The sequence below is a fragment of the Hoplias malabaricus genome, chromosome 3 (genome assembly GCF_029633855.1).
Source record: "Hoplias malabaricus isolate fHopMal1 chromosome 3, fHopMal1.hap1, whole genome shotgun sequence".
In the NCBI taxonomy this organism is placed as follows: Eukaryota; Metazoa; Chordata; class Actinopteri; order Characiformes; family Erythrinidae; genus Hoplias; species Hoplias malabaricus.
In genome coordinates this window covers 53662452-53689554 of record NC_089802.1, presented here as the reverse complement: position 1 = coordinate 53689554, position 27103 = coordinate 53662452, and the positions used below count along the sequence as shown (strand labels likewise).

Genomic DNA, 27103 nt, shown 5'->3' with positions numbered 1-27103 from the left:
CCTTGTCCTGCATGTTGATGGGATTCGTTCCTTAGATTTATGATGTAGGAAACACTGGACGTCTGAATTCACCTCTTTGAGACTGCAGTTTTGAAGAGGATATGCTCAGCCTATTTATTTCTCTCACAATGTACTTTGTAGCATTAAACATATCCCACAAGATGGACATGTTCATTTCCCCTGGAGGGTGTGTTTAAGTCTCTTTTACTGTGCATTTAAAACTGATATTGGTAAATGAACTCTGGTTGTCCTGCATTATGCCTCATTCAAAAAGCAGTGTGGATTGCAGTGTTCTTTATAACTTTAGAATGGATTTTTATAGCTTAGTTTCAGTTATGTGAACTGTGTGAGGTAAATACTAATGTTTTGAAATTTTCAAAGCTTTTACGTACATCACACTCTACGTACACATTCTAAAAAAGACACAGTAAATGCCCTTTAATTGTTAGTTTAGTTTAAAACAAAGAGTCTTCTTTGAAACCTGTCTTTCATGGATATATATATATATATATATATATATATATATATATATATATATTTATTGTTTCTGCATAAAAGGCTTTTCTTGGTGCTTGGTTAACTGAAAAATATGTATGACAACAAGCCCTAGAGTGCTCTTGATTTACAGCGTACAGCATTTGAAAATGTTAAAACAGAATTTGAGCATGACATTTATTACTTGCAGTAAATATTCCAATACACAGTTTGGTACTATTTTTGCCTGATGTGGTTCAGCTGTTTTGGACTACACTGAGGGGGATTTCTGTGTGTCGTCTGAGGATTCAGGTTATTCAAGTAATCCTTAAATTCTGTTTTGACTAAAGTTATGGGAAAACTAATGCACGACAAATGTTCTGTGTTATTTGATTTATTTAACAGTGTATTTTTAACATATTACAGTATGACTGTAGTGCTTGTATTTTGGATTTATCATGTCAGCCTCTTTCATATGAAACTAATAACATTTTCCTGTTATGATCTTAGTATTGTGTGAATTTGATAACTTCAAGTACCTGCATTAATTTTTTAGAGTATTGACAAATTAGTTGCTTATTGACACTATAAATACATTTACTGAGGGCATAAAGTAGAAGGCCTGTCATTGTTGTCAAGTTTGAGCTGATTATTAATTGCCACATGAATAATTCAAATGATCAGTGTAATTATATTTTGCTTATTGAATATAAGTATAATAATACAGTGGCCAAAATTGCTCATTAGATACAGTTTCTCCTTTTTTTCTGATATGTCCTAGATCCCATCTGATGTCAGAAACAGCTAGAGCTTAAATAAAACAGATATGAAACTGGTATAAAACATATATCAGTACCATAGAAATGTGCCATATTTTAATTTATCAGCACAACAATAGCACATAATGTATTCAGATCAGAAAGCCTTTTATATAGGGTGTGTATGGAAGCCAGTTGACTAGAACCTTAAGAGAGGATATGTGTAGCCTGTGGTTGTAAAGTCAGTGATGTGTGCAAAAGAGCATTCTGTTCAGCAGAGCCAGTGTACGCTCTGTAATTTGGACAAGTTAATAATGAAGGTCTTCAGCAAGGCTAAATGTTCCATCAGCATCATTTCACCTATGCACAGGAGACTGAAAGTTAGGGAAGAGCTAGGACTGCAGTATGATTGTGGGCTTTAATCTTTGTACTTCAAGTTGATTTTTAACTGCTGCCAAAAACCCAATCCAAAAACACATGCTCATAAGTTAATTAACATGTAAAATTGTTTACAGGTATTAGTGTGTGGGAGAGTGGGTAAGTGTTTTGGTGACTGAGTGGGTATAGTGTGAAGGAGTGAGTGACTGGATGGACTCTTCCTGTCCAGGGTGTGTTCCTGCATTGCACCTCATAGTCTGCATAGGCTCTGGTCCCACTGTAGACCCTTTTCAGGATTCAGGTGTAACAGAAGATGCATTTTTTTGGTCAAATTTTAGACAAATGATGATATAAGGTGCCCATCCATTACTTTTGAAGCTGCTAAGAAAAAGGCCATTGTGTTGCTTTTAGGAGCATACCAGGCAGTAGATGAGGGCTAGTTCTGCTTTTTAAGAAGGCTATATTTCAGACCACCAGTATTCATGTTTTACTGAACTGAACTAAATGTCAGTGACCTCAAATATAACAACTCCAGGAACACTGTCATTGACAAGTGCAGGAATTCTGTTGTATACAATAACTTGCTTTGTCTGATGTACTGTTGATTCGTATGATGTAACTATCAGAAAGACATGGCTTTGTGTAGATGGATTTGATGTTCAATAACCATCAGAATTTTATTGCTAGTGTTAATTTCATATCACGTCTTAACAAATTCAAAGCAGTAGTCGAAGATCTGCATTAATAAAAGATGTCTGCATTACCAGTGATTTAACCAGAGTAAAAGTTTGAAGTCCTGCTTCAATCACTGCCTCAGATCTGTGAGGGGTATGGTTTCCACCCACAGTCCAGAGCGCATGTTTGTAGATCACTAGGCTGTGTGAAATTGCTCATGTTTGTGAGTGACAGGATGAGAGTGTGGTGCCCTATGATGGACTGGCACCCTGTTCAGGGTGTGTTCCTGCCTTGTGGTCAGTGATTTTGTGTAGGCTCTGGACCCACTGTGACCTTAATCAGAAGTGATTACAGAGAATGAATGAATACTACTTTTGCTTTAAAGACAGTGTTATATTGTCAAGCTACATTGATTTCAGGTGTTCTGTTTTTGCATTTGTTTTGAGTTGATCAAAGCCCCATGAGAATTGTCTGAATGCCAAAGAAATGTTTTTGAATAATTGCCAATAAATTATGCAGAATCGAGAATATTTCCTTTCTGCTCATATATTTACCTTTAAAAAATTATTACAAGATTGAAATAAAAATCTTCTTTTTTACTCCACCTAGATTCAGAGTCTAAATATTCTCTGCTAGTGGTGGGGAAACAGAGCACCACAGTAGCACTGAATGCAGAATACACATTTTAACAGGATACTGGCTCAGTGCTTACACTTACAACTTAGCTTGTGTGTGAAATATTTAAAACAATTTAAACTGAGAGAAAAGCTTGTGAGATTTTAGAATGTGTTATGTTGGTTGAAATGTTCCAAAATGCCATCATGCTGCAGAATTCTTTGTGGTGTAACTTGTTTGTTTTTACTCTTAAAAATGATTCACCGTATGCATTGGTAGATCATTATTTTTGTGTTAACCTGACAAAACCCTAAAATTGGGCCACTGAGCCACTCAGTGCCACTCAGCCATTACCACAAAGGAATTAGATCATTTCCAAAAAAATGTAAAATTATTTCATCTGACCACAGACCACCTTTCCACTTCGCCTCCGGCGATCTTAAAAGAGCTTAGGTTCAGAGAAGGCAGTGGCAGTGTTTTTGGATTTTATATATATATATATATAATAGTTATATTTACTTGCATTCGTGGCTTCAGCAATGAACTGTGTTGATAGAAAATATTTCTGAGGCAATGCTGTACTTTCCAATACAGAATCATGTCTGTTTTTTATTTAGTGCCACATTACAGTCCAAAGATTACAGTAAGCCAGGATTGGTTTGGGGCTTTGTCCCTTGAGTAAAGAGATTTCTCTGGGTCTTTTCAAATCTTTTTAATAATACTATGTACAGTAGATGAAGAAATCCCCAGAGTTTTTGCTGATGTATGTTAAGAATCATGATACTAACCTTTTTTTCCACTTTTGCTCTCACAGCCTTTCGTTGAACTCTTCCCTATCTTTATGTATACTTGGTGGTGTGGTGGGGTGGGGTGGGGGGGGGTGTAAGTAGTTCACATTTGCACAATTTAGGAACATAAGAATTTTTCAGTTGACCACATTTGGGCAAAAGCGAAATTGTGTAAATGAAATTTTTAATGAAACATCTTGTGGAAGAAACTAGCCCCCCCCCCCCTAGGGTATATCTTGTATGTCTTCCTTCAGAGTCCATTACTATTATCTTTTATTCCTCAGAGGCTTGGAGGCTGCAGTTAACGATTATTGTGATAGTTGATTAATCTGGTTATTTATTTTACATTTTTTTAGATTTTTTAATTTTTTTTTTTTGAAGGATTTTTAGGGACTTTCTGATCTTTTTCACTAAGCCTTCTCCACTGCACACGCTCAAAATGGCCCTGTGGTCAGGCGGGTGGTTTCCTGTTCTGTGGACTTAGTGGACTCAATATTTTCTTCCTGCAGTGGCCTATGTAAGAGCACTAAGCTGTATTAGCTGGATACTGGGCAGGTTGTGTCCAAGGTCAATGCCTTGCTTGGCTCTGAGTGTACTGCTGGGGCTCTAACCCAATTACTTATGCCCCCCCCCCCCCCCCATACTGATTTAAGCCTAGTACCAAACAGTATACAGCATGGGGCTTTGTTGGCTCTGACTTGTGTTTATGTGTCCATATGAAGAATGTGTGTTTATATTTGTGTATAAGCACAATGTTTGGCTGTTTTTTTTTTTTTTTTAGATTTCTCACTTTATAATATCTGACTTTTATTTATGTATTAAATTTCCATTCAAAACCTCTGTTTTAAGTTCAAATTTTATTTTTATTCATTTGTGTAAGAAGAGTGCAGAACACATTTATCAATTGACAAAAATAGCTGCAACAACACAATATTATATCAAGAATTAATTTTAGTGTTCACAGTTTGCCCTTTTCATAGCTTCATTCTCTTTGGGACACTTAAAATCTGCACTCCTATTTTTCCCCACGCCTTCAAAGTCCAGTCTTGTATTTTTTGCTTCTCATGATTCAGGTAATCCAAAACACAATCAGTGAACCTGAACTCTAGGTGGCGAGTCTATTGTTCTATTGTTCAGCTGCTTCTTTATTTGATTTGCATTTTCTGTATTTATTTTTTATTCTATTTTATTACATTTTTTTCAGTAACAGCTAATTGACAGTTGTAGATCCTTTTTAAGAACCAATGTTCTGAGATGATTTCTCATATGTGAATGGATCATGGAAAGCTGTTGTCATCATGAAAAATGGAACTGAATTGACTGGTTTAACTGGTATAACTGGTAACAATTTTGATGGTGTACTAGATCTTGCAGAGTTTTTAGGAGCCCTTTTGAGTTTCTAATTCCTTATGCAAAATCTCCTGTTTAATCACTTCTGAAATATTTTTGTATAGTTTGTACTTAATAGTAGTTTTGATTAGAAACGGCTTGAATGAATGACGTCACTGTTACCCAATAATGTATGCTTTGTATCCAAAGCATATACGCTGTCTGTACTCACAAACCCTGGTATGCACATACATACACACTTTCCCTAATCCAGTTATGTAGCAGATATTAGTCTGGTGATTACTGAAATGTGAGTTGTCTCACAATGACCTGGACTCAACAGGGCTGGAATCCCTGCAAACTTCAACTGAACCAACAACCACAGTACTCATAAATTAATTTTCTTCAGGTGTTATGCATGTACACTTCTCCACAGGTCATCATATTCTTTAACTGTAGCACTAAAACTAAGTTACATATTTGTTACATAACGCTAAATATTGGTGATGTGTATTGTAACCTTTTCATTTTTTTGTCGGGAACGAAGCCGTGCATGGTTAGTGAACGTGCATGTGCACAGAATTCAAATCTGAGCTTGGCTGTGTTGCTGACTCCACATGGCAGCAGCACATTAATATGGAAATGCTCCCCAACTGATTTGACACATGCACTGATAGTACACCCTCACTGAGACAAAGTACAGCGTTGGTGTGTCTTTGATCTCACAATTTTTGGTTTTACTTGTTTACTTTTACATTCCACTTTACTAGAGACACTCAAAGCGCTTTAAATTCTTTAGGAATATTAAGGAAATGTAGCAACTACAAACATGCAGTGGGCCAGAAATTTGCAACAAAGAGGGTTTTGGTGCTAGTCATTTTATAACAGTGCAAAGGTAAAGAACATTCCAGGAATTTTATTATATTTCAGGCTTGGGATCAGCTGATTCTTTATAAACCTGCAGGTGAAATGCATAATGATGTGACTAGATTAGTAATGTTAACTGAGGTTGTATACAATTAGCTTTTGTCTGATTGTTATAAAAAATGAAGATTCACTTTCTCTGCATAAACCTGAAAGTAATCAGATTCAAGGTAGTAAAAGGGGGATGGTGAGCTCAAATGCTAAGTAGCATCACCCATCAATGCAGAATGTCAGTAGTAATATGTGCACTCTCATAATATACAGTGGTTTCACCTCTGCATGTCCAGTGTGTAAAATAAACGTGTAATGGCAGTTTTCTAAGTCAATGTTAGTGCAATGCATAGATATAAATTAACTTCTCATAAAAATATTAGAATATATCAGAGTACCTAGAATTACATGTCTGATTTAAGGTAGATATTCTCACAGAAGGTTTATATTTAAACCAGTCTATTGTATAATGTAAATAATCTATTTAGAAGCAAAATGCTAAGTCTGTGTGTGTTCATTGTAGTACTGTTGGCAGTACTTCTCATTTTTAACTTTATTCTCTCTTTGTTTACAGGTTTGTTGGTTGGTGTGATTTTGCGGTATGGCATTCCCTCTACCAGTTACCACAACAAAACGCCCCCTAGCTGCTCTATGAAAGAGGGGCCAGTCAGTACCCTGCTGCTTAACGTCAGTGGCAAATTCTTTGAGTACACATTGAAGGGAGAGATCAACTCCCGTGAGATACATAATGTGGAGCAGAATGACATGCTTCGCAAGGTACATCACCAATAGAACATATACTCCACCACACACGTGCATGTTCACTGCTAAAACCTTTTAAAAATGTTATTTCCGTAAAGTATTACTCATTTCCCATGACACATCTCTTCTGTTAACAGCCTAATACAAGATTGTAGCATTAAGAATGTGATTTTACATATTATGTGTACCATAAATTTAATATGAAGTTAATTTATCTTTAAAATTCTTTGCTGTGACAGGTGACATTTGACCCAGAGGTGTTTTTCAACATCTTGCTACCTCCCATCATATTTCATGCTGGATACAGCCTTAAAAAGGTAGGCTAGCATTGTAGTATGAGGGTGATCTTCTCTGGGTGGTATAATTAGACTTGACTCTCATGACTGTCTTGTCAGGTTTTGTTTTGCTGTCTAGTTAAGCATTCATGGATCATTTCACTGCTGCTGCACACTTTGCATTTTGAAACTGACACATGATAGTAAAATAGGCCTCTCTCCTCTATCTGCTTTGCCCAGAAAAATACTGCAGGATAAAGGGAAATCTGACTGTTTAAGCAGGGAACAGCTTTTGTTGGTTACATGTGCTGAATTCCTGCTAGTATTAAACTGCTGTTTTGGGGGAAGGTTGGTCCAGATGTCTTTCACTTCCTTTTAGTTTGCCTTTCACCAACTTTCTGCATGGTCTTTGAAGCAAAGGCTCAACATGACCTTGTCTTCATCAGCCAAACCAACAGGCTTTTTTTTTTTTTTGGTCTGCAATGTATTTTTGCCAGGTGTTTTTGATAACCATTGAGCATAGGTGTATATATAATGATTTTATACACCTATAAATTAGTATTAATTAGATATTAATTAGTGTATTTAATTGTTGAGGCTTCTGTGTAATTGTTAGTTAAAAATCAGTGCCATTTTGGCTAATTTGAAGGTTTTATCTCCAGCAGCTTACAGTAAACCTCAAGCCTTTTTACTGTTATTGATCTCTTTCTTGTGATGAACATGTCACACAATATAAAACTCAATGGAGAGTCCAAACCACTGAGATTAATAATGCATAATCAGCCAAACGAATGGCAACATGATATCTGGTATCGCGTATCTTACTTGGCTAAACTGTTAAGTTACAGAGGTGGATTGAAGATACATTTTTAAATCTTGGTGTGAATGTCAGTCGTTGTGGAAATACCAGAAATACTTAATCAGTAAAAAGTAAAAATACACACAATTTTTCCACAAAATGCAGCTACACACATATTCATCTTTTAGTGGACATCAGAGAAGCTATTTATGAGATGGCTGGTAATACTGTCTTCACCCATGCAGCAAAACTGAATTTTCATAGATAGCATTATCAGAAACTACATATGCAAATTGGTTTGAGATTGCTTAACTGATTTGCACAAGTGTGTTATGGGTATTTTTTTCATTTTTTTGCATGCAGTTTACACTGTGCTGATTGTTGGATTATAAACTTTGACTGCTTTCTAGCTATATTAGACTTGTAGCTCCAGTGCTAGAACCAAAACTAAGACCCAGAGAGAGACAGACAAGCCACATTCATGAGTTGTCCTTTCTCACATGTAGCTTACATCCGGGGACGTTCAGACGTATAAGATGCATTCTCAGTATTTCCATTCCTTCACATGGCAACACTCTCAATAAAATGAGTCCACTGACTAGTTTAAATCCCCAATGACCCCAGCAGATTCAGGCTTGAATTCTTTACATTAGGCTCCATTTGCTTTTTGAGCATTTGAAGGTTGATGTCCAGTCTGTGGGCTTGGCCGAGTGTCTCTGAGCGGTAAAATTAGACAGCAGGTGGTTGGTAGTAATGAAGCAATGCTTTAGCAAAACATTTTCCCCTTTATGCTCAAATATAGTCTATGAATATGTTTGGAATCACACAAAGACTATTATCTATAGAAGTGAACAAAATTATGTTGAATTGTTGTACGGTTAAATGCAAAGAATTCAACACCATATTTGTACATTTCATTTATTCATTACTATTGCTTTAATATATTTCTTTGTTTTAACTGTTGCTGAAGTAAGCATTGGGTCATTAATGTCTTTCATGTGTGGATTATAGAGATTTCATATCAAGCTGTACAAACTGTAAATGAGAGAGGCTACATTCAGATAACCAAGTTAAAGTAAGACAATTTTTTAAATAATTTTAACCTTAATATGACCTTTTCAGGGCTATATGGACATGTCAGGTCTGATCTTTTCAAATTAGATTTGAGTCACCTTCATTTGTAGTTCTAGATCGAATATGTATCCGATTTATGGACATGCGAACAGTCAGATCTGAATCAATGCAGCGTTGTCCTCAGCTGCTAGCTCTGTGTCAAAAAGCCATTGGCTTCCTACATAGTGCACTGCACAGGCTTATGCACTAAATGTTGGAAAAGGAGACATGAAGGTAAATACATATAATTTGTGTTAGACATACTGCTAAGTACTTCAGACCGTAAGGCTCTACATTGTGCAGTACATAGTGCTTAGGGATCCATTTGTGATGGAGCCAGTGTGCCTGTGAATGCTGTTTTATGGACAGATTCTTACGCAATGCAGACAGATATACAGACTTTCTCTCACAGACACTGAGTCAGTTTTCCAGAGCATTTTGCTGTTTGTGAACCTGGCAGCAGAGGAGAAAAAGACAGAATTCAATGCAGATGATTGATATTTGGCAACAAGAAGAACTATAAGGCAGTACAGTGAGGCAGTTAACTATGCGTGTGAAGTTATTAGTGAAACCTCTGCATAGATTTAGACTGGTACTCTGTATCCTTTGCTGTATGTTGGAAATCTGAGTGGTGTTCTTACTCTGTGCTGCTGTACAAACACGGTTTAGAAACTGATCACGACAGAGGAGGATTTTCTTTTTAACCACCTCATTGTGTGGTTCATTAAAGATTTGTTTTACTCATCACATTAAAATGTGTCTAGTTTTCATTGTGGGTATGATATATGTTTAACACTATGCAAGTGTATTTATATAACTTCATGAAATAAATTATATTCTTTGTTGCCAGGTTCATCAAATTTTATTCAATTATTTGTTCATTCCTTATGAAATATTCTCACAATTTTTAGGCAATTGCTGTTTTTAAGGTGTAAATTCCACAGTATGCTTCTCTTTAAAGACTTAAAATGTTCTTAACTTTTGTTGCATCTAATAAGATTCATGCCTCTGACTGAGCTCCTTGAATCTAACAAGTATTTTTGGCTTTGATTACTGCGGAACGTTTTCATTATGCAGCTGTGATGAATGCTCCAGTGCACTGCAGGCAGACTTTGCTCCCTGTGGAAGTGAGGCTGAGGGACAGAGAGAGGGATGCTGTGACTCAGCATCCTTAGAGTCAGGCTTTCCCCAGATCACCGCATTCTGGACGGCTAGAACTACAAATAGATGAGGAAGCTTTTGAGTTTGATTAGGTGTGGCATTAGCAAATACGGGCCTTCTACCAGAGGCGAGATGCAATCTTATGTAAAGTCTTACAACAACAACCTTCACTTGATCATAAGACAATTAACCCATGCTATTTTAATACATCATTGCTTAAGCTGTCAATGAAGCATCACTAGGGCAATGATCAAAATATCAGTATAAACCAATTTTATGTATGAAAACTATGGCATGGTGCTACATGGTGTTCTCTTTGTGTCTAAGTGGGTGTTCTTTGGGTTTCAAAAACACATGTTGGTAAGTGGGTTGGCTATTAAAATGTGATTCTAAGGTGTGAATGTATGAGGGTTTGGTATCCTGTGATTAACTGGTGCCACGTCCAGGGTGTGTTCCTGTCTTGTGGCCAGTGATTCCAGGTAACCTTCAGACGCACTGCAACAGGATAAATCGGTTACATGGAATGAATGAATGAAGATTGTGCTGTGAAAATTATACTTTGATAAATGCAAATTCCTCAAATATAACAGGGTGCTTGAATAGGCCTTATTGTAATCCCATTGAATAAAAGCTCTTCCATGTTCAATTTAAATGCTAATCCTGGAGATTCGCAGACTTTTGTCATTTACAGATATGTAATATTAAATCATTATCACAAATTATGAAATTAACAAATGCATGATATTTGTTTGGTTAATTGGGTTCTCTATATCTACTTTACCTACTTTTGTGAAATTCTATGTGAAATCCCATGTTTAGCCATAGGTCTCAACAATTTTGATTTCAAATTTCACTAGAGACATCTTATATTAAACCTTACTGAATAAAAGTTTTGGCTGATATACCACAGAAAGACTAGGATTAAAACTCTTCGAGAATCAACCAGTCTTTATGAATGACTCACCAAAATAAAGAAATATTTTACTTTAAATTATGCATCAATGCAATTCACATGTTGATCAGTCACAACATGATTCTTATTCATTATATTAAATTCAAAGATGTTCTTATATTTACGTTTGGTTTTCAGTATATCAGAACGCAACAAGTGAAGCCCATTAGATGGCATCTAAAATATGACTATGTAAGCAGCATCTTCTTGTTCTACTCCAATGATTACGAATGGCTTCACTCTCGCTGCTTCAGCACTTTGATGATAAGCTCAAACAAGTTTTTATCTTATATCACCATGTCCTTCTCCAAATACACATACCCTGCAAAAAATAGGCATGCGTGGGCTATTCTGAGATGAGGTGACTATCACACCACTGAGCTTGTTGTCCTGTAGTTAATTCACCAACAGCCTGAACTTTCATCCTTCATTCTTCACATCTGTGCAACAGGAATCTTCTCAATATGGCAACTTGTCTTAATAACAGTCTTCAGTAGAATATCTCCGTCCCCTGAAAACACACACTGACGTACAGAACCAAAAGGTTAGAGAACATAACGCAGCCAAACCAAGAGAGAAATCTGATGTCCAAGTCCCAGCGGAAGCAAGCCAAAAGCTGTGTTGCCAGAAAAATTCTCCTAAGATGTTCATAAGGAGAAACTTATAAAGGACCAAGGCTGAGAAAGGCAGCCCATTTTTTTGGTTTGAGTGTGGCCAGTTTTTGTTCATAAGCCAGTAGGCAATGCCATACTGTTACATTTTCTCTGTGGTCCAGAATGATGATGTGTATCTACCTTTATTCCTCCAGAGACACTTCTTCAGGAACCTGGGCTCAATCATAACATATGCTTTTCTGGGCACAGCCATCTCCTGCTTCGTCATTGGGTAAGTCCACTCAAAGCCTGGTGCCTTACAGTGATGCTATGATTCAACCAACCAGTCACACTTAAAATATATTGCTTGGTCAACCATTATTTAGCTATATTTTTCACACACTATGTTGTGGTAAATGTAACATACAGGACACCTGTTAATATCCGTTTTACCTGTTGCATTTCTGTCTGCCATTTGATGGTCTGCTTATTTGTGTCTCAGAAACCTGATGTATGGAGTGGTGAAGCTGATGCAGGTGGTTGGACAGCTCACTGATAAGTTCTACTACACAGACTGCCTCTTTTTCGGAGCCATCATTTCAGCCACAGACCCAGGTAAAAAAAAATTTTTTCTCCCCCACTTTTATCATTTTGAGCATTGATTAGTTAATTTCTACTTTCTTGATTTTATCAGTGAAATGGGAAGTCCTGCTGCTTTTCTTACATTTGTATATTATGTGACGTCTAAGCCAATTAATTGAGTTTGCCTCTTATAACGTTCATGTTTAAGCAATGGAATGTGCAGGATTTTTATATACTGATGGCTGTCCCTGTAATTCATACTTGTTTTTTTGTGTATGTTAAGTAACTGTGCTGGCAATCTTCAACGAGCTACATGCTGATGTGGATCTCTATGCTTTGCTGTTTGGAGAGAGTGTAATGAACGACGCTGTTGCTATTGTCCTCTCATCGTAAGTTCTTTCACTTTGCTCTTCCATGCTTGCCCACTCTTGTTCAGAAATGGTCTCTTTCGGTTTCTTTCTCAAGCAAACACTACACACAGATACACGCTCTTGATTTCTCTTGTAACGTTCCTAGGAAGATGCACATACACAAGCTCTTTTTATCTTGGTAGTTTCACAGCGTGCCAGTCCATTGTGTTTGTTGGGGAAATTCCACATATGTCAGAGATTAAACCCATGGTGCTGTTAGTGGCCTGATCTTGGAAGAATAGTGCTTAAGCGCCAACTGCTGGCCTCAACAGTCTATGAAAATTGGATTGTGTCAGGCAGACTTTTCTAGAAAATTCACCTCTAAATGGCACAGAATTATAATTTAGGAAATTAAAATAAATTTATAAAACATTTTGAGGTAAAAGACTTTGATTTATTTTGTAAACATTGTACTCAACTTTGAAATAGCATTCATTTGCCAGTGTGTATGATCCAAATATGAATGCTGTCCATCTGGAATTCACGAGAATTGTGATGTCATGAAATCAGTGCCCACAACATTTTAGCTCTATATATTTTGTAGTGATTAGAAGTGTCTGTTAGAGCTGCCTATGGATTAATCAGGTTAAAGGGCAGCCAGTCAGAAGAGACACCTTTCTTCATACATCAGGAACATAAACAATAGGTTGTGGTCATGTAAAAAGACAGATTCAGACAAATTGTATAAATGGTATTCTGGAAGGACATTTTAAAAATGTTCTTCTTGAAGAAAAAAAATATTTTATTGTAATATCATTTCTTAGAAGATACTTATACTATGTAGCCAGTGGGTTTAGACATAGGATGTTTCAAATGTTTGATAATTCAATGTTAGAATGAATTTTTTATGTTTTCTTTAGGTCTATTGTGGCATATCAACCCAGTGGAGTAAACACGCACACATTCGATGCTTCTGCCTTTTTTAAGTCAGTGGGCATTTTTCTAGGGATCTTCAGTGGGTCCTTTGCTATGGGTGCAGTCACTGGTGTTGTCACTGCCCTCATATCCTTTCATCTGTCTACTCTTTGTGCAGTAAATCTCCAGCTCTTATCTAGCATAGAGATTAAGGTTAATAGTGAGCTGTGTTTAATGGCTGTCTGAGCGTCTAGGACCATGTATTTAAATGCCTTAACTCTACTCTTACGTAACAAAATTCACCAAGCTGCACTGCTTCCCCCTGCTGGAGACTGCACTCTTCTTCCTCATGTCCTGGAGCACCTTCCTGCTGGCAGAGGCTTGTGGGTTCACAGGTGTGGATATGTGTATTTATTTGCCATGGGTATTACTTGAACATATAACTCTTTTAATCTGCATTGATTTTTGTATATTTTTGTGCTGAAATTCCAGGTAAAGGTTTTTTTCATTATTTATTTATTATTTAATGCTCACAAATTTGGAATAACTTGTCATGTACTTGTCGTTGTTTTTCAGTGATAACTAGACATTAAACATAAATAAATAAATAAATAAATAATTTTATTGTTCTAAATTAACTTACAATCCTGTAAACAAATGTAATTATTAAAGAATTGAATCATTATACTATTAAGTTGTTGGGGTTTTTGTTGTTATTATTATTTTGGTTAAAGCAGTAAATAATTATAGTATTCAGATTTAATGATCATATTGCCAGTTGAAATCTGTTTATATTCCAGGTGTTGTAGCTGTGCTGTTTTGTGGGATCACGCAGGCTCACTACACCTACAACAATCTTTCTGAGGAGTCTACCAAACGCACCAAACAGGTCTCCCCCCCCCCCCCCCCAACACTCTCTCTCTCTCTCTCTCTCTCTCTCTCTCTCTGTCTACGTCTGTCTCAATGCTGCTGTGTTACTGTGGTCTTAATATAGCTTGATAAATAATTTACTCATTAGTGCCTTTAGCTAAGATATGTTCTGATGCTTTGTTGGATCAGCAGGGGGCAGGAGTGGGCAGGTTTTAAAACATGGTCTTTAGGTTAGGTGAAGACAGCTTTAGTGTGTTTGAGTTAGACCCATTCTTTAAGCACTAGTGCATTTGTTTTGCAATTTGGGACTTTTGTGGATGTACCTCAGTGAAAGAGGCTTACATAATATTGAGGTAAAAAATGTACTTGTGATTTTATTATCATAGTTTAGCAAAATATGATATCAAAGGTCTTTATAGTTGTTGTCATTAAGCAGGTATTGTAAAACTAACCTCATTTATTACAGGATATAAATTCATAACTGGATAAATAATTGCTCATATTTGTTCTCATGTCATGGCTGCTGTTCTGAGGGCAGTATTCTGAAGGATGGTTGGTACAGCGGCCTTGGAGTTTAATACCTTTCTGCATTCCAGGTAATGCAAGTAAAAGAAAATATTTTTAGGGTGATGATGGTGGTGGAGGGTGGTTCTAGAGGGGAGGATGAGTCTGGGAAGACCTCCACAGCCAGATATTTAAGTATCTGACACCCTTTGCCAGTAACAGCTGTCAGTCAGGATAAAGCACCCACTGCACTTTTCCACAAAGTAGCACAGTTTGTGCTAGCCTCAAAGGGAAGAAATTGAGGGCTTGCAATCGGGATGTGTTCATGTACCTCAGAGGGTGCTCTTAACCCAATTATCAAAACTGACTCTCTGATGAAGTGGATGAGACACATTAGTCTGGAGAGGCTGAATGCAGATAGGCATGCTATGTGGTTTGTGTCCATATGCTGTGTCTATAGGTGTGAATGTGACACTTGACACCTTTTTTATTGTCACATGTTGTTTCAGCTCTTTGAAGTACTTCACTTCCTGGCAGAGAACTTCATCTTTTCTTACATGGGGCTGGCTCTGTTCACCTTCCAGAACCATGTCTTCAGTCCCATTTTTATTGTTGGAGCATTTGTATCCTCTCTCTGTTTTTATCTCTACCTTTGTTATTGTCCTCAGACAGAGTATTGAAGTAGTTTTTTTGGAATTTATTTTATGTTTATCCTTTTATCACAACTGCAAGTAGACATTAATATTAGAATGTTCCCCAGAGCCCTTGGCAATGTAGAAACTGTTTTTTGGATTTTGTAATACGTTTAATTAAACACATGTAGGAAATTATGTTATATAATATTATTATATATTAAATATATTCCTCTGTCATTTACTGTCAGTAAATTTGATCATTGACCTGGTTTAAATATAAAAGAATATAGAGGTGACCCTGCACTTTATATTGTAAAGCCTGTAATGTGCATCACTGCTATATCTTTGTTCACTTGCATGTTAAACCCAGACCAATAGGAGTTGATCTGACTGATTTTACTAGTCTAGCATACATAGAGATAGCAAGAACACAAAGGCAATAAACATCACTGAACCAATTTTCTGATGAGAGAAAATGCTTTAATTCACACAATTTAAGCATGTTATGTTTAGATGTGAAACGATTTTGCAACAATTTTAATGATTAAATGGTGCACTGCGGCTCTGTGAGGCTGTGTGAGTGCTTCTTTGTATTTTTCCTTATCTGCATCCTGATTGGTAGATTGCTATCTTTATCGGCCGGGCGTCCAACATCTACCCCTTGTCTTTCCTGCTAAACCTGGGTCGCAGGCACAAAATAGGAGGAAACTTCCAGCATATGATGATGTTTGCAGGTATTGTCTTACTGCTCCTCTATGAGAATCAAAGCAATTTTTGTAATGAAATATGTTCAACAGATGTTTAGATTAAATCCAGTACATTTTGCAATTTCTAAAGCCCCTTTCATATGTACACGGAAACCCATAAATGTTCTGCTTTATGCGTTAAACAAATGTGTGTAATACTTGTACCAGGCATTACTTGGATTTTATCCTGTCTGCTCCCTAGCATAAAGTCTGGGTAATGTCAGAGTGAGCACATGTGTGATAGAGCTAGTGATGTTCCAGAGAATTCACAGTGAATTCATGCTGTTCCTCCTGCACACACTACACAGGCGGCACACCATGCCTAAACCATGCAGAACATTTCCGGTTGTGAGAACATGTCTGACTTTTAATATCTTATCCTGTACCCTGTTTGAAAGAGCATCATCTTCTGGAGCTCATTAGTGAAAATGGCTTTAGTGTGAAAGTTGTATTAGCACAGCGTTATCTGCTATGTTGTTATAAACCACTTGGATTTGAAATTCATCACCCTGATGGAGCAGATCATGACCTAAAATGAGAAATGAGGTTAAAATCGGAGCACATTTAATATTCGTCCTTAATCTAGAGCGTCTCCCTTCATAATACCTGGTCCTCAAGCTATTGGTGCTTCTCAAACCTTTAAATGTACTTACACCATGATGTAATTTCTCTTTGTGGTTTTGTTTTGATTGTATTTTGTATACCACTGATATCAGTCTTCTTCCTGCGAGCTTGTCTTCTATACACCTTTGTATATGATAGTATGATCTGTAAGGTGTTTATGCTGCTGTTGCAGGGCTGCGAGGGGCAATGGCGTTTGCGCTGGCTATCCGTGACACCGCAACCTATGCTCGACAGATGATGTTCACCACAACACTGCTCATCGTGTTCTTCACTGTGTGGGTGTTTGGTGGAGGCACTACTCCCATGCTCTCATGGCTACATATCAGGTCAGGAAAGGCCCCATTTACATTTCTTATGCATCATTTGTTTCTTACCTCAAATGTATTTGAGCATGACATGTTGAGCTTAAGGTTTAGTTCATTCAATTCGTTAAATAAATAATTGTTAAAAGGACCATAACTATCTAGTAGACAAAATAGGTCAAGATCATTAGCAAGCATTTTGTACCCTGAAATTTGTCTGTACGTTCATCCAATTTATCCATGTTACAAATCATTTAAAGCAGCAGTGTATGGTTAACATTATTTACCAACTAGATCAGTTCTAGTTGCTGATTTAGGAATGCAGTATATTTAGTGTTAAGTGCTTCTAGTATGTAGGATTTGTTATGCTTCTAGATCCATCAGATATGCCAAAGAAGTACACTTCAAACACCAGTCTTTTGCTCAGTAATTATATTTGGGGTAAAGGGAAATTTTGATTTTATTTTGACTAGGTTCTCGTCAGTTAGTTGCAAATCCCAGCAGAGGGTGCAAATGCTCACCTTGCCAACTCATGACCTCTGCAAACTGGATTGCTATGGTATGATCTCCATGGCGACCAATGGCCTGAGAGCCCAGCCACAGAGGACTGGAGAGCACTTCATTGCGAAAGCAAGCAAAGAGAAGCGGGCTTGTATTTATTGTGAAGTTCATATTAGGTTTAATTTCTGATGAATTTATACAGCATTGGTCAATTGCAAATGCTCAGTTGAAAAATTCTTCTATAGTCCTGAGTTCTGAAATGGAATAACACATGGAATAATAATTGAAGATATGTATAAATGAGAGGGATGGAAGCTGTTTTAAAGAAGTGAAGGGCTGGTTCAGGGATGATGGAAAAAGGGGGTGGGGGTGTTTATCTGGGATTGTTCTGGCTGCACACTGCTAAGTGCCTCTAGTTCTCGAGATTAAGAGGATTATAGCACTGTGATTCTGATGACAGATGCTTCATAGGACTAAACGGCTGATGTTATTGTGTGTAATGCTGCTATATGTTAAAGGAGAAGTAGAATATAAGCAAATTTTTGAACGAAATGCTGTTATAAACCGTAGGCTTTAATGAAAATCAAGATTTTGAAGTTGTCTGACACAATTCTTACAAGTGCATTACAGTTTTCTGATTCAAGATCAGACCTATGCCTATAGTTGTTAATCATGGCTATGTTTGTCATGTCAAAGAAGTTTATGTTCTTTTAGGTACTCTGTCACAAACACTTGGCTCTTATGGGAGTGAAACATGCATCACAACACCAAATTATATCTCAGGTTATATTTAGAAATAATAAAATGAATGAATTGTATTATCATTAATATCTGTTGTCCCCATCTGTGTTAAGCTTTTTTCGTGTATTAGTATGGCGATCTCAGTCATACCAAACAAAACCGAATTGAATCACTGTGAGTTAACAGAGTAAAGCTCTGTTTCCCTCCATGGGTTTAGCAGACATTTTTGCCCTTCTGCATAGCACAGGAACCACTTTCTAATTTGGGAATGTATGCAAAGCTCAGCAGGATGGCACCTTCCTATTTCCTCCTCCGTTTGCATCTTTACAAATATGCCACTTATGATTGAGCATGTCCTGTTATCATTGAAGAAACAGTTACTAGCCTATGTGATTCAGTCGTTGTACTAAGCAGTGTAGCCATGTGTAAGAGCCTGTGTATTTTGGCTGTTTCCAATGTCCCAAGGACTGCATTGTTTAGCAGATTACGTACCAGGATGCTCTGGAGTTTCCTGGAGGAAGCACTCTAATTCCCGGCCTTGTGCTCAACACGTGTGTGTGTGAATGAGTGAAACGGTGATTTATATTAGGTGGCTCCAAGAAAGAATTAAAATGATATTGTATAAAGTAGCAAGAGCACTTTTTCTTTTCTTAAAACAGTATTGAAAGTTTGAGTGTCTATTGATAATCATTCTAATCTTTGCACTTTGAGGTTAGCTAACCAACCAGTTAATTAATTTGGTTAATTAATGTGTGTGGAAACTAGGAAAAACTAGGTGTATGGGCCAAGCTTTGACGTGTATAATGCAGCTGAAGTCTAAGGAAGTATGTCTTTTCAAGCGTTCAGCTCTGTAACAGAAGTAGCAGGGCTAAGAATATCCTATTGCCTAAGCCAAAGCTGACTGTCTTTGTAGGGGTCAGAGAGGGGAAGATAATATTGACTCTATACTTCCTTCGTTTAATTGCATCACACCGTTTCCTCTACCTGTGAGTTACCATACCCAACCACATAAGCAAATAAGTTTTATGCAAGTAGGTCAGCTTTACATATGATCCAACACTGGACCATGCTAGCTCTCCTATCACTGATGGGACATTTCCTTTCTTCTTAGTTGGTAGACTGTTGGTTTGATCGACACTCCTAGATGCAGGGTTTTTTTTCTCTTGGGGACCAAGCTGAATGCTTAGACACTCCGTATACCCTGCCTGTAAAAGGTGTGGAAGTTTTTTTTTTTTTTTTTAAATTTATTTATTTACTTATTATTTGTTTTTAATAGCGCACATATTATATACTTTACCACAATTAACACATTTCCCTGGGGTATCAATGAAATGTCTGTGAGATAAAAATACACCAAGGGACAAACAAATGTGCACCATACATACCATGTATAAACAGCCCCATTCAGAGAGACTGGCTTTAATGCCTTTTTTTCTTTTCAGTGTGACAGACTGACTGGTTGATTTATTTCTTATTCTGTGGCTTCATGGAACTTCAGTATGTGCAAATGCACTGAAAATGACCCCCCCTCCCCCCCCCCCCACACACACACACACAATAATTCCACTCTCCCAGTAAGTTAAATTGTACATCAGTTAAGTTTAATACTTTAGTATTGGCTTGTGCAGAGTTTTCTATGTTATAGGGATCGGCGACAACATTATGCATGCGCACACTAATCTCTCTTTCTCTTACTCACTCACACGAACGCTGTCCCCACACTGACTGTAGTGGATTTCCTGCTCAGGGCTACTATAGACAGATCGATGCACAATTAAAAAAGACTGTCAGATCATTCATTGGAAAAATAGGACCAAAGCTGTTTAATGTCAGAGAAAACACCAGTGATTCCCCACTGATAAAGCAGTATTGTAGTTTAGCTGGCCATCCTGGCTCAAGATTTAAAGGATGCATTTAGCAGAGTTTCCTCTGACACCAAAATCAATAATGTGCCTTTAGGTCACGCACTGGTCAATGTGATTCCAACGTGCTGAGGAAAAACAAAAAGGCAAACCTGAAAAGATCACATGTCTATGCTTGGATCCACTTTAGACTTGTATTCATGTGTCTACTAGATATAATAAATGTATTATCCTTTAATTAACAAGTGTATATAATTGTTTTATTTAAACAGTATAAATGGATCAAAACTTCATTTAATATGGCAAGGATTAATTTACGGTTAATGGAGGTAATAAATAGTTGTCTTTAGTTCCCACGATCTGTCATCAGATACAGATGGCTCAGTGTTCTTGTTGGTGTACCCATGGTATTTAAAAAAAACTATACACAAATATGCTCTCTCAGCATTTTCCAGAAAAAACTATCTGGGTTCATGCTTTGGTAACGCATGTTCAGAAACCACAACAGAAACTTTTTATTTTATTTTTTTTACTGATCTGAATAAAATAATTTGCACAGTGGAAATTATGATCAAAAACACTTTACCAATTAAATGCCTTGTATTAACCTTACAATATTTATTTGGACTAAAAAGAGCATATGATAAAAATAAATTGATATTAAAACTTTAAAATCTAGACCTGAATAAACAGTGAGTGACTGTTGGACTGTTTACACTGTTGCCTCAGGCTTGAGCCAAGAAGCACCCACTGTACCTCAGCTGGAATTTTGAACTTGTTAAGCTTGAAAATGTTAGGCTTGCCATTATCCAGAACAGTCAAGGGAGGTCCTACTCCCTCTGTAAACACTAACCATGGTGGATACAGAGAACCAATTCAGAACAGAGGTATGTGATGTGCAGGAATATTTGTCAGAGCTCCAGAACGTGGCTGCTGCAACAGATTAGTTGTTTGATACTTGACAGATTGTTTGTATCAAAGGAAAATAGCCAGAACACCTCTTTCAGCTTGGCTGGCAATTATATACAGTAAAAATGCTGGCCATTAATATATTAATTTATTCTCACTTAAAAAACATGTATTATCAGTTATTTCAGAAATGTAATGTGTACAGTTCAGATTGAAGTATCATTCCAAAAACAACTTGAGTAGAAGAACAATATAAATGAATTGAACAAAGGAGAAACATGGTATGGGTCTGTTCTTATTTTGTGGACTCCTTTGTTCTAAAGTAAAATGTTAAACCGGAAAACCTACTGGTGTGACATATCATGGAGCAACACATACTGTCATCCTTAATTTAAAAAAAAAAAAAAAGTTCCTACAGTATTGTTTTCAAAGCACAATTTGACAAAGCAATGCTTCCAATTCTTCTTCAAATCTCATACACATTGTTTCATTTTAAATTCAGTATGCTGTTAGAGCAAAAACAGTGAATGAATAATAAGTACATATTCCAGTAGTGCTGTAAAATAACCTAATGAGTTTGGCAGTTACTAACTTTTTCTAACAGTTTCTAACCTTTTGAAAAGAACAAGATGTGCAGTGTCTTGGGCTTTATTAAATGGCTCAGATGGCAGGTGCTCCGACTTTGTGTTCGACTGTGTGAGAATAGACTGAAGAGTGTTCCTGTGCTGTGTTCAGGGTTGGCCAGTCCTCAGTGGCAGAGAAGGAGAGACTGCTGAATCTATGGAACTACGTCAGGTAAAATAGATCAAGGTTTTCACTGAGTTCCTGGTGGTTGGAAGGCTTTGGGCGTTACTGGGATACAGGCTTGTTGGGAACATGGGTATTTCGTCGGTCTCCAAAGAAAAAAAAGTTTATACATTTTTTTCTACATTTATTTTACTACATCATTAAAACACAACAGCTGTTTTTCACATTGTGTGAATATTTCATGATGAATGGACCACAAATGCTACATAGAGTTCCACTGAAAAATAAGAAAGTTTTTCCTTCTCTTATAAGATTACTATTTTGGAGATGCATGTTTTTCTTTGGACACCGACAGTGTGCAACACTGATAAGCACCTGTAAGCTCTTGGCTCAGTGACATGTCAGAACAATCCCCTCTCTTCCTCTTCTTTCTTTACTAAAAACGGTCTCATCAGCACTCATCACTTTTTCTCCAGGGAGGAAAGGTGTACATATCACCACTGTTCTCAGGTTACATTTGCATCACACACATTGTTTATTAAACAGGGATATTTTATTTATTTATTTATTTATTTTTTGCTAGTTGTTTTTTTTTTTTTTTTTTTATAATAATGATGCCAGTATTTAACTTTCAGCTAATTGTTGGCAGCTGGAGATTGATATGATCTTATTATTACCTTAATATTAGACTATTAGACACCATATACTAATTATACCCTATGTTGAATATTTAGTCTTTATTGACAGAAAAAGAAAAGATCCATGTATATAATTATGTTCTGGTTGCTAGAAATGATTTGTGCAGTGTATTCTTTTACTTGTAAAATTGGAGAAGAATATCTCTTTACATAATATACATTGAAAATAACATTCTACTATTTCTAAAGGTTATGTCCAGCTTCAAAGGGAACTTTGGCCCTTTTTAAGAGAGCTCTTCTCCCCTGAGCCATCTGCTGAATTGAATGCAGCACATTCAAAAGCAGCTTCTTCGTCCAGCGCTGGCCTGCTGTCTCTGCTTAGGTGTTATATGTCCCCATTGATGCATTTGCCAACATTGGCCAAAGCTATATTTAAGGGTCCATGAAAGAAAAAAAATGGCAGTGGGTTTTGAACTGTGTTTTCTCTAATTTTCAAACTGGTGTCAGAGTTTCAGCCCTCATGTTGTTGTGTATCACTGGTGAGAGACAGGAATCATAAGGTTGACTCATCGAAATGAAGAGCTATAAGTGAAGAGTGCCATTCTGGGTCTTTTTATTTTAAGCTTAAGTTGTGTTTGTACATGTGTAGGTGTTGGTTCTCCATTTTGCCTGAATGTGAAAATGAAAAAGAACAGCAGACACTAGCAAGTTGACTTGTGTAGAGACTGTAAAGCCCATACTCAGGTAAAAGGGATATATTTTAATAAACTCACTCAAGAGGAAGCAGTCTACCATAGAAAAACAACTTAAATAGGAGTGATGATCCATTTTGATTGAAAATTATGTTCCAAAATTGGGCACATTAAAAAAAAACTGAAAGCACTGAAAGAGTTGTTGAGGTTGTAAAGCATCTTCAAAGAAATGACCTCCAGAAATTCTGTCATTAAATGCATATGACTAGTAATTAGTTTTTATGTTTATCTAGTTGATTTTATGGTCTACCATGCCTTTAATCAATTTGAGGTCCATCTTTTTTTGTTTTGAAACTTAGGTGTTTTGTTATGTGCATATTTTTCTTTTGTTTTAAAAAGTTTGTATTTTGCTGTTCTTCTCTTGTTGTCATACTGTAACCATGGGGAACAATCGTAATTTAAAATATTTTCTGTGTTTTATTTTATAACTACCTCCCTCAACTAGAGAAATAATGTTGTAGCAATTTTTTAAAATAACCTTTTTAAGACTGGTTTGTTTTTATAAGGCCCCTTCTTCCCAGTTCTCTTTCCATCCCCCCAACCTTCCCTGTTCCCCATTCTCCTGCATTCTTTCATCCTGAATATGTGGTTGTGGGTGTGGCTTCACTCTCTATATTTCCTCTTCTCTTGGACTTCTTTCTTTAGTGTTGATATTTCCATAGCAGCCCTCCCCCCCAGACCTGGGACTCCTTTGTTTTTCCTTGGTCCCTATGACCCATTGTGATTATATAATGCCCCAGAACACCCAGCCTGCAGGCCAGCTTCCTAAAGAACCTCCATGTTCTTTTACTGTAATCTACACCTACCATTTGTCCCTCACTCTCATTTTACCTCCCATCTCACTTCATTTTCTGAACTTCCTCTTCAGCTCTGTCTTTTTCTGTTCATTAATTTTTCCAGTTATCTGTCTGCTACTTCTTTTGTTCCTCTGCTTTCCCTCTGAGTCTTATTTCACTTTCTTCTGCTTACATATTTTCAAGGACCCTGTTATAAGCACTAGCAATGAAAAGTACGGGACAGTTTACATTTGTTTGATTTTTCCAAATAAAGTTTTATTTGTATATTTCAGTTGATAAAGCTTAGCTTTACAATCTGAGTTGAAACACTCTTTCATTGTGAATGAGCTAGGCTTAGCTGTGCAGGCGAGGTTGTGTTACTGTACGGTTTTCTATCCCAAAAATATTGTGCAGTATTTGAAGCTTAGTTTCATAGTGAAGAATATATTTTGGACCTAAAAGAACAGAGGGAAAATTGGCCTTTTCTTTTCTTTTGGTGATGTGCTCACCACTCACAAAAAATGGTTCAAACACTGCCTGCACCCCATCCCAAAATAAACCTGTGCTAGGACAGATACACTTTTATAATTACAAAAAAATAATGTAAGCCTGTGTCCACACGGATTATCTTTGTAGATTCCGCTCAGAAATACATACTTACACCAACCAACAACATGATTAACCTTGTTAAAGTGGCACTTGTGAAAGGCTGTAATATATAGGCCAATATGTGATTAAACAGTTATTACTCTTGATTTGCTGGAAGCTGGAACATTGGACTAGTGTAAATATCTAAGTGACTTTCACATGGGGCCAAATTGTCATGGTCTATGTTTTGGTCTGCCCACAAAGCAAGTCTTGTGGGGTCTTGCCAGTATGCATTTTTTTACAACAGGAAGGAAAACATCCCCGGGTTAATGTGCACCCCAGGCTGATTGTTGTGTAGGGGGTGAATGTGTACACAGCCTGTACATTACAAGCTGTGAGTCAGTGTGTTCTAACAACTTTCTATTATAGCCAGCATGACATTTTTTTGGGGGGAATCTGTGCTTCTGTGGCTCTCCTGTGGGATCATAACTGACTGGCTAGCCTTGCTCCCCACAAGGGTGTTTTGGTAGCAAATGACCATGTTAGTGTTCCGGTAATTGTTCCTTTGTGGAACACTTTTGGTTTGTACCAACCACTGCATACTTGGAAAAACCCACAAGATGTATGGTTGTGACCTCAGTTTGGCCCATGTCAAAATTAATTTAGATCATGGTTTGCCCATTTTCCTGCTTTTAGAACCTGTTCACTTGCTCCCTAATATATTCTAACCGTGACAGATGCCACTATAATGAAATAATCAGTGTTATTTACTACACCTGTCAGTGGTGTTAACCTTGTGAGTGATTGGTGTATGTGATTGTTCACATGAAGCCTCCACATAAGGAGAAATGTGTAAGAAGAGTGAGAATAATGTAATTTGATTAGTCTCTCTTCCTGCATGGAGGAGATGGGGTCTGCTAACCACGTCCCCAGCTCTGTCTACTTACTCTCTGATCTCTGAGCCAAGGGGTTTGTTTGGACAGTTGCTGGCCCATGTTCAAGCCCCTCGGCTGGAGGTCTGTTGTTCTTCAGATGCCACTAAATTTCTCCCATATGTTGCAGACATAGCAGCAGCTTGTTAAAAGCTCAGCCCACCAAACAAGCTTGTGTGAATTTAGGATACACTTTTTTCCATTTTAAACAATCTGCACTATGAACATTCTGAGGCGAGAAACCTTGAAGCACCCTGCAATAGTTTAATCATTCATTAAAGTAATGGCAAATCAAAAGTCACCGTTTTTGCCCTTTGAACCTGGATGTGTATTGCTGCCAGACATCACACACTCACGGTCCTTCACAGAAGTCTACAAGTTGGAAATCTGTGTGGCTTATTCTTGTACCCACTACTTTTAAGACTCTATAGCAATATGGTAAGTTTACACTCGTGATACTGAAACACTTATTCTGGATATTTAACATGCATTAATTTAATGGGGTCTGATTAGTTGGAACAGACAAAATCATTGTCATATTTCCCACTTCACATAATTATTACTGGTCACTACTTGTTGGAGCACGGCTGCAGAATAATAAGAAAATGCCAAGAAAGGGGCAGTGAGTAGCAACATAAATAAAAGTTCCCACCTCACTACACCCTCTTAGATCAGCAAAGTCTAAAGACTGAGTGATATGCTTTTTCACTGGTCCGAAGGTCAGTGACACGTGTATCATGTTTCAGCAGTCTAATAAATCTTACTCTGAGGAAAAGGCAAGTTAAGTGTAGACACTCTGTTACAGCTGGGAATGATGCTCAGTTGGTTTCAGGATATAAGTATGATTGTGTTAATTTTTTTGCTGAAGCTGATGATATTACTTTTCCCTGTTTTGCTTCTCCACCCTCATGGGTGTGCTGACTAATATCTAATGTTCCCATTAAGTGTTATGTAAGCACTCTAATAAACAAGGCTGCTGCTCACATGGGTTTCTGCATCATGACCATCGATGCAAAGAGTGCTGTGACTGTGCTAGAATACGCAAGCTGTTAATTTCCATCAATAATTATAGACATTGCCCCCTCCATGGTGTGTTCCCACCTTGCAGCAAGTGATTCCATGTAGGTTTCAGACCCACTGCGACCCTGAACTGGATAAGCAGTTACAGACAATGAATGAATGAATTATAGACACTGTCAGTGGAATAAATTAAGTGTGTGTATGTATGTATATTATATTATATGTATATTCATTTATATTATATGGTATGTGTGTGTGTGAGAAGAAAGCCCACAGCCTAGGATGTGGGCAGTGTAAAATGTGTGTGAGAGTGCAGAATTCTTGGCTGGATGGATTGAAATACAGCACAGCAGTGTTACACTGATAGGGGTGCAAATAGATTGTTTACACGCTTGCACATTTAGTGCTTTAGATAGCCAGCAATAAATGGAGTCAACGAATTCTACAGTGGGCATGAGATAACATGGACCATGTGTGTCTATATAGTCCATGTACTGAACAGTACAGTGCATAGATTTATAT

At 37.2% G+C, this 27103-nt stretch overlaps 1 protein-coding gene across 4 annotated transcripts in view; it reads left to right on the top strand.

Annotated features, from left to right (window-relative positions):
- The window catches only part of slc9a7 (solute carrier family 9 member 7), a 42252-nt gene that overhangs the window by 1667 nt on the left and 13482 nt on the right, over positions 1-27103 (top strand). For 2 of the 4 annotated variants that reach the window (XM_066662805.1, XM_066662807.1), the window contains exons 2-13: positions 6507-6709; positions 6934-7011; positions 11803-11879; positions 12090-12202; positions 12453-12558; positions 13440-13581; positions 13724-13829; positions 14235-14323; positions 15318-15431; positions 16066-16177; positions 16986-17139; positions 21864-21923. In XM_066662805.1, the coding sequence (XP_066518902.1) occupies positions 6507-6709; positions 6934-7011; positions 11803-11879; positions 12090-12202; positions 12453-12558; positions 13440-13581; positions 13724-13829; positions 14235-14323; positions 15318-15431; positions 16066-16177; positions 16986-17139; positions 21864-21923 (1354 nt within the window). Of the gene's footprint in view, positions 1-6506; positions 6710-6933; positions 7012-11802; positions 11880-12089; positions 12203-12452; positions 12559-13439; positions 13582-13723; positions 13830-14234; positions 14324-15317; positions 15432-16065; positions 16178-16985; positions 17140-17588; positions 18054-21863; positions 21924-27103 lie in introns of those variants that run through there. The other 2 variants (XM_066662808.1, XM_066662806.1) reach the window with 2 other exon arrangements.